Source organism: Cydia amplana, chromosome 5 (assembly GCF_948474715.1).
Source record: "Cydia amplana chromosome 5, ilCydAmpl1.1, whole genome shotgun sequence".
Lineage (NCBI taxonomy): Eukaryota > Metazoa > Arthropoda > Insecta > Lepidoptera > Tortricidae > Cydia > Cydia amplana.
In genome coordinates this window covers 6,212,608-6,224,686 of record NC_086073.1, presented here as the reverse complement: position 1 = coordinate 6,224,686, position 12,079 = coordinate 6,212,608, and the positions used below count along the sequence as shown (strand labels likewise).

At 36.4% G+C, this 12,079-nt stretch overlaps 2 protein-coding genes and 1 non-coding gene across 4 annotated transcripts in view; 1 reads left to right on the top strand and 2 right to left on the bottom strand.

The window, feature by feature from the left end:
• LOC134647864 (protein unzipped) overlaps window positions 1–6,426 on the top strand; it is a 42,372-nt gene extending 35,946 nt beyond the window's left edge. For both annotated transcript variants that reach the window (XM_063502208.1, XM_063502207.1), the window contains 2 exons: window positions 4,225–4,438; window positions 4,507–6,426. In XM_063502208.1, coding sequence (XP_063358278.1) covers window positions 4,234–4,438; window positions 4,507–5,651 — 1,350 coding nt within the window. In that variant the 5' untranslated portion in view covers window positions 4,225–4,233 and the 3' untranslated portion in view covers window positions 5,652–6,426. The remainder of the gene's footprint in view (window positions 1–4,224; window positions 4,439–4,506) is intronic.
• Window positions 1–12,079, bottom strand: part of LOC134648230 (mitoguardin) — a 79,671-nt gene that overhangs the window by 52,316 nt on the left and 15,276 nt on the right. The window lies entirely within an intron of this gene.
• Window positions 11,310–11,381, bottom strand: Trnap-agg (transfer RNA proline (anticodon AGG)). The gene has a single exon. It is a non-coding gene; the product is annotated as a tRNA-Pro (tRNA).

The window sequence follows — 12,079 nt, the reverse complement described above, 5'->3', positions numbered from 1 at the left end:
GCGGATGCCGATTTTTTGACATCCGCGGATGCGGATTTTTAAAGGCTCACATCCGCGGATGCGGATGCGGATGCGGATGTCAAGATAGGTACATAAAAAACGTCAAATATTACATTTTAGTAATTTTTATTTCAAAAAACCGGACAAGTGTGAGTCGGACTCATGTTCCAAGGGTTCCGTACATTAAGTCCCACTCACGCTTGACTGCTAATTTCTAATAGGGTTTTTTGGCTAATGACTAAATTACCTAGCAGTCTAGCACTTACGCCAATGCTAAGACGTTCCTGTACCGACCTGTTCCACATCCGCATCCGCATTAAATCCGCATGGATTTTATGCGGATGCGGATGTTGAAAATAATGCGGAAGTTCCGCGGTTGCGGATGCGGATGCGGATATTCGCAACATCCCTGATAAGCATAATGGCACAGGCAGCGGCAGCGCCGTTGTCGGAACTAAAGATAAAGCCAACAAAACTGTCATCTCGTGTGTCAAGTCCCGCAATAATGACGCACATAAATCACTCTGCCACGGTACACCTCAGTCTTTCTGAGTAATCACATAATGATGGACCAAATCTTTTATTTCTGGTTCCCACGATGTGCCAAATATTGCTCAATAGGTAAATACAAAAATAGTACTTTACTAATCCGCGAAAAGATAACGTGCTAGTCAATAAGCGCTAGCCCGTTATACTTACTTGCGTATTTTTTACATGCAATTAATGTTCCCACCGTCCCACCTCAAAAATAATAATCATTATTTCCAATTAGCTTTGAAATTCAGCGATGGATGAAATCAGTTTTCTTATATGTTACTTAATTACACTTTTAAACCTTAATTTATCATCTTCACTTCGTCAAAAGTTCAATTATCACACTGCGACAAATTAGCTATCATTTCAAAAGGGGGGAAATTATAAATGAGAAATGCGACGGCCCCTTCGGAACTCGGAAATTGAAATTTATCTGCGGTTCGTCATTGAGGTGGACCGTTGTCTGTAGATGAAAGAAAGACAGTGCAATATGACATTATCGTATATAATGGCGATAGCAGAGGTATAGGTACAAAAAGACAGAGCACTAAGACGAGAGCAAAAAGTTTGATAACTTTTGATTAGTTATTAAAAACAAATGCTTTACTTACTCGTAAATTACATAACGAGATATACTTTTATTTGTTATGTAATTTAAGAAATTATAATATGATTGAGAAAACATTCGATTAAATAGAGATTTTTCCAATGTCGCTAATTGTAACCAAGGGCAATTAGTGCTGTATGTGTGTACCCGTAATGCAGTTATTTTTAGCTGTCCATACAATGCAACCCTGGACAAGGTAGTTAGACCATCATAAATGTTTATTACTCACCGCAACATTAAATAGTCATATTGTTACTATTGTTGCTGGATATTTTATGAGCACTTCACGTAAGAATACCTCTATTATCTAACATGTTTTTGTAAAGGTTATGTACCTATCTTATTGCGATTCGTTTGAATACCTGGATTTTAAAAATGAAGCAATCCTTTTAGGAGTTTTAGGTCCAAAATACTTTTTTACCACTGTACCATCTGAGGTAGTAGTTGTGTCACGAATATTGTTCTATTGGTAGAAGACAAGCCGGGAAACGCAGACAACACATTTCCTTGTTTTATCTCAAGTGTTGTTTCCCCTTGTGGATCGAGAGCTAGGGTGTTGCCATCGCTTACCGAGCGCAGCTGAACCGAAAGATCGAACCAACCACTTTAAAGTGCGTCGTAAGATTATGAAAAGTTGTTATGGATAACAAGTCACTGTTACATTGTTTTGTTTTATCATTCGGCTTTCCTTGGTAAGGGAAGCAATAGGAATATGCCTAGACGAGAGGAGTCATCAGGAATTGTGTCGGGACATATGGGGCGTTTGAGCGGGCGATGTACATCGCCGCTATTGTAAAAGTTAACAACTTGGTCTGTAAGTGTTATCGCTGCTAATTTCTCGGGGGAAATTCCGGTTTAATTTTGATCATAATAGAAGGGGTAAGCGTCTAGCCGTATGGAACACTCAACAATATGACAAACCTGAAATATGGGGTGTCTTTGTTGAGTTCTGACATTAATTACGTAAATTCACAGGAATTACATTTTTATTTGTACAAAAGGATAAGACAATTGGTAAGTCAAATGACTAGACCAATAAGCGAAGTCCAGAGAACAACAAGTTTCCAAAACCTTATGAAGTAAAAATAAACTAATATCTGCCACTTCTCGTATATCTCGTATAGGAAAAATAGATTAGGCGTTTATACGAAAACGAAATTGAAACTAAAATGCGCCCAAAAGAATGCGTTTTGAATGTAATTCTGAATCCAGTTTCCCACCAAACGCACGCAACGGGATAAGGTAATCGATTGTGTTAGGTGTCGTATTGGCGAGCACAGAATACCGGCTCAGATACGGAGCGTGCTCCCATACAATGGGATTTGTTCTCGACGCGTCGGAATGCGGCCAAAAACAGCCTTTTATTCCGTTGTTGCTCAAAAATGCTTTAAAACGACCAAATATGAGTTTTAAAGGAAAGTATACATGAAAATATGTTTAATAAACCTAAAATGCTCTGTAACCTAAACAATATAATAATGGTTGTGTGTAACTATTTATAATATTTATATGCGGATAGCATATTTGTTTGCAGTGATATTGTTCAAAAATACTCTTACAGCAGTCAAATATGACTTATTGGAAGGTATTTAGATAAGGAAAGTATATTTCTTTGCCACGATAACTTTTGACCTTAGACGCGACCCAGTAATGATATCTAATATTTTTCACTGTAAATTCAGCATTCATATTAATACAATTGACGTTTGTTTGATAGTAGAATTATTTTGTTTTTGTAAATAATGCAGCACATGAGTAGTTGAGTACCTAAGCCTAAACATACGGCACCTGTCCAGAAATGTAATAAGTATTTAAAGCTTTGTTTGCCAATGAATACACAAGTATTTTTTATAATGTGTGTAAGAAATTAAAATTGTCACAAGACTATACGCGAATATGCGAATACTGTGCAATGGTGGCGTGGTAACCTGGCAACGCACTGATAGTCTTTATCTGTAAACCCATATAAGTATACAATACCTATATCAAATTTGATCAAATGAAGAACGGTGCGTCCGGATTTGTGTCGGACCTAATGGGCCGTGTCAAATCCCAATTGAACTTATTAAATTCAATTTGTTGCAACATGATGATGAATAATCGTTCGGACAGGCGATGGATTAAAAAATCTAATATAAAAAAATACTTACTGAACAAAACTGTAACTTACTATGCCTTACAGTAAATACGTCGACTTACCTGTAAATAAAGAAAAAGTATTAGTAAACCAACCATGATATGAATGCAAAACGAGACAATGTACAGTCGACGTCATAATTATTTTTACATATTTCGCCTTATTAAAAAGAAGTAAGGTGCAGCCCGTGCAGAAGTGTACATTTCTCTTTGACGTCGACTGTACAGAAATAGTCATATAAAGTACCCCAAGTAGGTATATAAAACAAGAATAGGAAGGCAAACGGGCGGCACGGCACTGTAAAATAGTAACGAAAAAGAAAGGTAAACAGAAACAGACAATTTTCAACCTGCAGCGCACTATTGATTGTTTTAGGCGCCTCTCAGTCCGCGCCTGACTGCCCACTGTACGTACGCTACGCCATCGCCACCCACATTATTATTGTGGGCCAATTCCTTGACATTGGCAATGAGAAACACTAAGACCTTTCAATGCTAAGCACTATCAAGTTCAGTGTTTCATAAATAATAAAATCCCAACTTACAAACGAAATTAAATATAAATTGCTTTAACAAAACAGTAGGTATTTAACTCTTGACACTGCCAATATTCAATTGCTTATTACAAAAATGAATATTTTGTGCATAAAAGCATTATGGAGGGAAGGCTATACCAGCTTCTACGATCTTGGCTCACGGCTCGGTAACTAAATTGAGTTTAGGTGCGATCGACATAAAGTGAAGCATACTGTGTCGCGTTGCGAACGTGAAATAACGTACCTAATTAAACTACATATCGAATGCTTCGATATGCTTATTTTTAGATTTTTCAATATCGTCATCATATTTTCGATAATCAAGACATAATAAACAATAAGACTGACAAGATAAACAAGACAACACTATAAATTTGGACGAAGTAAAGATCACCATTCTCTTTGTTACAGATTTTCACAATGAAGAATAAGAATAGATTCTGCACGGGGTCCTGGTTAGTGGCGCTGATGGCCATGTTGGCGGTACCCACCTTGGCCGACGATGGCATGGCCGGGATATACAAGACTCAGTTTAATACAGTGACCACCTCGAGCACACTCAAGTGGGCGAATCTAAAGAAGGAGAATATGGAGAACTACGTTGTCGGAGCAAAAACAGACGATGGTATTTTTTTTTTATGGTTATTGAATATTTATTTTTAAAATACATATAAAATGTAATATTTGTTTCAGGATCACCTGTTTATATATGCAGAGCAAGTCATGATGGCGACATGTTGTTAGGACATTTAGGGCCTCAATATACTAAGTGCGCAGTGTCTGAAACCAAAGCCTACGATACTTTCGAAGTTCTCGAAAACATTGAAAACTCCTCCCTCATTGTATGGAATCAATGGAATAGGTTCAACCCAAGACCAGATGGTGCTATAGTTGTTAATCCATCTGATAGTTCCGATCTCATTGGCAGGGCCGATAATGTGGCCAGAATCTCTTATGGCCAGGACACGGGCCGCCTGATAACTTTCGATGAGCAAACTAAAGATGAAGGCGAAGTTCTTATTGAAATTGAACCAGTAAGTTACAAACTGGAAAATGTTGCGCTGGAGGAAAAAGCATCCAGACAGAATGATCCCCTCATATTCCGGGAATTGGTTCTTTCCAATGAAAATGATTATCCTGCCACGGCAACTGAGGAAGTCGCATACAAGTATAACTACACAGTTTCTTGGGGCCACGGACATGGCCTTTCGGCTGGTTTAAACACAACTATAGAAATGCCTGATGGCCCTGTTAAAATTCGATGGGCTAGTCCATTAAAAGAAGAAAGAAATGGATTTTATAAAATTGAAAAACATTTGGAACCTGGAACATCTTGTAATGTAACATTCAGAGGAAACTATACAGACCGGGATGTGCAATACTCCGCTACTTTGACAACATATTATAAAGACGGTATTACTCGATCAAGGTTGCTGCAAGGGGAACTCATTGAAAATACGGTCGACGTTGAAGCAATTTACGGTGAAGTCTATTTTACCGGCAATTATAGTTTAGTACCCACCACCACTACGACCACAACGACAACAACCACGACTACTACTACCACGCCATCACCCAAAACCGCCCCACCAGCTTCAGAAGAAGAAGATAACGATAATAGCATCGCTAGTGACATAAGGAAGCCTGATCACTCAGGGGAAATGGATAGCCACATGTTAGGTGACAGTAGTGAAAATATGGGAAAAGCACCCCCGGCCAAAGAAGACATCAAATCCGCTTCCGTGGGTCCACTAGGCAGCAAACCGAATGACGCCGACAGAAGTGTATTTGCGTTGAGCCTACTCGTTATGACGCCACTATTCGCGATGTTGCTTTAAGCAGCCGAGATTGTAGAATTCCTGTAAATAGTCAAGCGGATTTAACTACATATTTTCGCTTTGTTTCCCGATTAAGCTTGATGCTATTACCTATTTTTAAAGCGTAACAAATATTTTGCGGTACGATATAGTGGAGGGTTCTTGACATTCCCGTTATGTGATTCATTCCATGTAAAATATGACGCCAAAATAAATCACATAATGTGTAAATATAAATTGTATATAATAATAATTATTGAATATTAAACAACGTCGCCGAGCGACAATGTAATAGGAAGTTTGTCAAAAGCAGTAGAAGAATTGGAGATACCCGGCAATGTAGGTAGGAAAAATTAATAATGCAGCATAATTATTGCTGATGTTACCAATGAAAGCTACACAATACAAGCCTAATAATGAAAGTTTGCAAAAATAGAACTTATCATGAAAAGAGAAATTATAACAATAAAATGAAGTGGCTGCTTACCATTTTGCCTGTTATTAGGTATGTCTGACACAATGAAATAAAAATAAAACGTTTTAAGTTTTATACGCCTAACGTTTCTGGTAATTAAACCAAAAATTGTGATTGAAGTTGTAGTGTCTCGTGTTCAGAACTATGCCAATCATTTAAGTAGAGCCGGTGGGCAATAGGTCAAATCTATGCAAAGATAATAAATATAAATCTGTATTTTTCTATTTTAGTCGATTATTGCAAATATTGAAATTGTAAATAATTGCAATATTTTTATAGATGCACTGAGCGAACTGGCTGATATTTACAAGAACTTAGTTATATTGCACCTTTATCTGTACCTATTGTGTTCTTATTTTATTTGGCTATCACCATCCAAGTTCGATTGTAATGACTGTATACATATAACAGCGTCAAAAAATCATAAGTTTTACGGTACCTCGTTGTGTTGTAAGTTCCATATTCTTTAATTGTTTTTTTAGTTATATAAGTTAAAAGAGTTTAAAATCCAGAATTAAGAGATATTACTATTTTTAAACTTTTAGTGTTAAATGATATTTAATTTATTTGTTTTCACAGTGATGTATTACTTAATATTTTAGTTTCGTGTAACGCAATGCAAGCTACATCAATTATTAACAAATAAATACCTATCACCTATTATTATAACTTGGATATATTGTTAAAGTTGTGTAAAACTATCAAAACTAATTAAATAAATAGTAAAAAATCCCTCCGGTTACCTAACATCGTCCTCTACAAAATCTTGACCTTAAACATTTTCTGTCTTACTTACAGTTTAAACGCAGTGTTTTGGGTATGTGTATAGAAAGTGAATGATATTTTTGTATGGGTATATAATATCTATTGTAAGTTCGCCTTTAAGATAACTTCTCCTAGGGTCACGTCATAACTTTTGAATGTTAAAACTACTAACTAATCAAGTGGTTCTCAGTATTTTTGTTAAAGATTATTAGTTAAGTCTTTATCCGTTGGTTTTCTCAACGTAGCGAAACAGTTTTATCGATACTTTACGTAGGTAGATAAATGTCCCACCTAGTGTACCATTATTGTGTAAGGTTTTTAGTGTACCTATTTGAATCTCTTACTTGGAGCACTTGAATGCAAGCCTCGCTCCAATAGTAACTTCAAAAATGCAAGAAATTGTTGTTATCAATTGCAAGATACCTGTTCTGTGCTTTTGTCGGGATACTAGTATCAATTATCCATCATTGTTATAAATACTGAATGTTTCCATGATTTAATGTAGTTGGCTACAGTAAATAATAGATAGATGGGTGTTCACAACGGCCTTTGAATGTTCAACGTCTAATATTTCAAAATTGCTTATATTGTTCTTTAGATATATAGAGATTTTTCTGATTAGCATTATTTGTGTATGAATCCGTATTAGTAGATATCGATCAATGAGCCTCTTTGACACACCAACACTGTTTTGCGAAGCATAATTGTGATGTTAATTCCATGTAAGTTTTATTTGTTTAAACTTATTAAAGTGTAATTAATAAAACATTGAATTGTTTTCTTCCTTTTACAAATAGAGTTCTTAGTTCAAATCCAATTTTAATTAATCGAAAAAGTGGTGGTAAAAACGTAATACAGAATTCAAAGACTAAAAAGTAGGTGATGCGGGGGAGGAAAGTAGAGAGTACACGTATGCATGTATAAGTACCGTTCTTCAAAAGTACGGCGTCCCTTCGTTGAGGGAGGGCTTACACGCAATTTATAGCCGAAGCACCGTGGACGCGACCGATGGGGCGTATGGGAAGTTTACGAATTGCTCCTATAAAACAAAGTTTAATGCTGACTATGGTGAGCAGGAAGTGGGTTATATTTCGTAGAGGGGTGTCCGGATGTTCATGGACCTGACATATCAATTGAGATAGATACAAATTCGAAGATTTGAGCTCGATGATGAAGTTGAATTAAGTACCGTAGTTGATGCCTTTTAAATTTGAGGTCATATTTCATATTATCTGTTGGTAAAAACAAAATTTGAACCACAGTAGGTATATTTTAAATTTTATTGGTTAGTATTTGTATTTGTTAGCTGTTTGTTGGCTTAGAACGGTAATCGTTTTCGTTAATTAATAGATCGAAAAGAGAAGAACTAGAGTAGGTTTATCTTTCCATAAAACATAAAATGTTTGAACGATGATTTGCATATAAAGCATTCAGACTATTCGAGAGCCATCATCCTTCTTATTAGTAAAAAAAAAATTGGCTAGTACATAACGCCGTCCAGACCTACATAGGTACATGTCCGTCGCAAGTGTCGCAAGTGTCGCAACCGTCTCGTTATTTCTTGTACGACGTCGTGTCGCTCGACACCCCGGTCCTTGTTAGCGTTGGAAATAGGCTAATGTTATTCAATTGGGCGACCTCAAAATAACCCATGCAACACAACTTTTGTAACGTTCAAAGTATTCCGTCAACCGTGCATTACTTTATTACTTATAAATAGATTAGGAGTGTAGTAATATCTTCATAAACCAGCAGCATAAAAGTCATAGGGTTAATTTGTTATTTTTCAACAATCCAAAAAATAATTAATTTAAGAAAGTAAGTAGGTAATAGAGGAAAAATCTGGGGGAATGGGGTCGACTTACCGTAGTCCGTTTTAACTCTACCAATTAAGATACAGATTCAGGGTTGTTTAAGCTTAATAAACTTTAAAGCGTTCTATAAATCTAAATAAGTTATTTTCAAAAGTTGCTGAACAAATGGTGGTCTGTTTGAGGGGTACAGCCTACAGTTTAATTTATTGCTGCTGTTACAGGCCACACCCGGTATAGGTATGACATAAAACATTCATAGAATTATATTGTAGATATAGTTTGTCTAAGTAGGTACCTAATGCGAGAATATATCTAACTAAGGCTAATACAGGCAGATACAGGACATAGGTATATGTTATATAGCGGAATTTTTATTTCGTCCGGTTATAAGAAGCCATGCCGCGTATGAAAACTGTATAAAGTTCATGGGAGTGGCATTTTCATGGCCTCTGCGAAATTCGCCCATTGCGCCGTAAAACGACCATTGCTCTGCCATTCCAGTTAACGGCCCCAACAAGGGGAAGGAAAGAAACCCAAAAAGGTACTACTTATAGACACCATAATAATTCATTTATTAAACAGTCAACTTTGTTCTAAAGCCCAATATTTGTAAATTTCTAACTTTGCTTTAGATCTGCTTTTGGATTAAATTTTTCTCTAAGTTATTACGACTTCCTTTCAAATAAAAACGGGTTTGAATGAAATTTATGGCGCGACAGATGGCAACAACGACCCTGGCTCCGAGTGGATTCCACGAGGCCGGAAAACCTTGTGATACAAGAATCCTAAACATTTACTTTGGACGGAAAAGCACTTTGTTATGAATGAGCCGGGTACAATTACGTAAGAGAAACAAAATTAAAGGTACCTGCGGAAAGAGTAGGTAGTGTAGGTATCTACTTTTAGCGAAACGGATTGAATAAACGCATGGAAGGTAATAAAATTGGTTATTAGTTCAGAACATGGCTGCTTGAAGTACCTAAATATAATAACGTTCTTGATAGGTTTTTGTATAATACAAAAAAAAGACAAAACACAAGGCGCAGTGCACGGCCATCTAGTTCAACTCTAAAAACACACATAATATTTCGCACCAACTTGTCCGTCTCATTATTCTTTTCATCTTATGATATAAAGTAGCTTCATATACACCGTGTTTTTATTGAATTCCGTTAACTTCGGGGTATGGTCAAGTACGTTTAAGATAACTAAATGGCATACTTAATTTTCAAAAAAAATTTTTTTTTTTTGCTTTTTTACAAAAAAAATTAAGTTTAAAAAGTAATTAAATGTAGCATAATATAGCGTTGTTGTAACACGGGCATTACATTTAACTCAACCAAACAATTGAAATCTGTGACATATCAATGTCATTTCGAACGAGTTTCGAACATCGATTGACCGAGATTGTACTTAAGTTTAGTAGCAAATGTATGAACTCATTCTAAACACTAATCAATATGTAAACCGGCCCTAAGGCAAGTGTACACGCTTGTAGAGGCCTTATAGGAAAAAAATAAATTATTGATTATCTCCGAAATGGAGTTAATTAGAATATCGGTGTCTTTGAGAAAGTTACTTGATTTAAGCTCAGGAATGCACCCTTGATATTAACGGAAATAAAAAAAACACGGTGTAGACTGGAGGTCCTTGCAAGGGTGGAAATAACTTTCCCGTGGATTAAACGCTTACAAAACCCTTCTGGGCTGAACACAGGTTGCTCGGTAAATAGCACGTGTTCTTTCTGCCCAAGGCATTCAGCTTTCTGAGGCGTTTCAGTGAACGAGCAGGGGTGTAGTTGCAATAAGCCGAGGCGAGTAGATCGCTCAACCGGGCCAGTTTAAAAAGCATCCTTAGGTTTTGTAATAAGTATCACAGATCTCGAGGACACAGTTTTATAGCTTTGGCTGAGCGTTAGGCATATTCCTAATTGATTAGACACGTAACACAAACGATGCAATCTTGTCGCACAACGAGATTAAATAGTTACACTAGTGTAAACTAATCTCCTTGGACTAGGGCACCTATTTCAAGCTTAGAAATTTAGAAAGAACCGCGGGAGTAAGTTTCATCATTAGCTAATCATTAGAGATATGCAAATATTGGACGAAGGCAGCGTATGACCAGTCGTTGTTAAGATTATTGATTAGATGTCTTTTGGGTGATATTATGACATTTATGACTGATTAGCCAATTAGGACGACGCCTTCGAATTACAAGGGCTTGGCAAGCAATATGAACACACTGCCTGCAGGCACCTTCGTTATTTATAACCGTCGGGGTTGCAAGGAAACGGAACAGAAAACCTCTACTTTGTATACGTCGTAAAGAATGCGACTGAAGTAAAGACCTTCAAGTGTTTATGTAAACTAGAATACAAAGTAGTTGCATAAACTAGATAAGTATCTATAATAGTCGTCATCAAATGATAGGGTCTACTGAGGCAAAAAATTACCACTGTTCTAAGTACATATTACATAATGCGAAGTGTTCTATTCTACAAAAAAAAAACGTAAATATACAACAATGCTTCTTCGACGTGGTAAAAAAAAACATAAAAAAGAAAATAAAAACATCTAGGTCTCAAAGAAATAGATAACAATAAAATAAAACAAAAAGATTGTTGGGCTCGTCCGGGATTTGAACCCGGGACCTCTCGCACCCTAAGCGAAAATCATACCCCTAGACCAACGAGCCGGTTGATAAACGTGTTGAAATTTGTTAACAGTTTCAAAGACAAGTCATATGACTAGCATTGTACCATAAAATAAATATATTAATTAATCTTCACACTGTTGAATTTATTATATTGTTATGTTATCATTAGGCCTATGTTATTGCGTAATAAACGAATGCTCAAATTATTAACATGTAAAATTTGTACTTAAGTGATGAATACTTATTAGTAAATACTGGTCTATAATTGGGCAATAATATTATAAGCTGCTATTTCAACAACAATCATGATTATCCAGATGTTCTCCAGCCAGCCTATTATGGATAGCTTTATCCATCTTTATCCACGTGATAAAATAACTGTCACTGTTTAACACCGTGGGAAAGAAAGTGACGGACACCGTTTTATCACGCTGTCACGTAGACAAGAACGACCATCATATCCGTACTGTTCTTTATAAAATTTAAACCACACGACACACTTAACCGACTGTCCGCAGCGCCATCTATTGTCGAATAGCAGAACTGCCGCTCGTATAATATTTCACGACGGCAGTAAATTATGACAGTGCAAAGTACACCGCGGTAATTTTCTATGATAACATCCTGTCTGCTCAACTGGACGTTAGAAATAAACGGTATTTAAGGTTCGATTGCAATAACTTTCTCGTTTTATGCCTTATTTGTAGCTGTTATGTGGCAGGTATTGCGGGTAATTA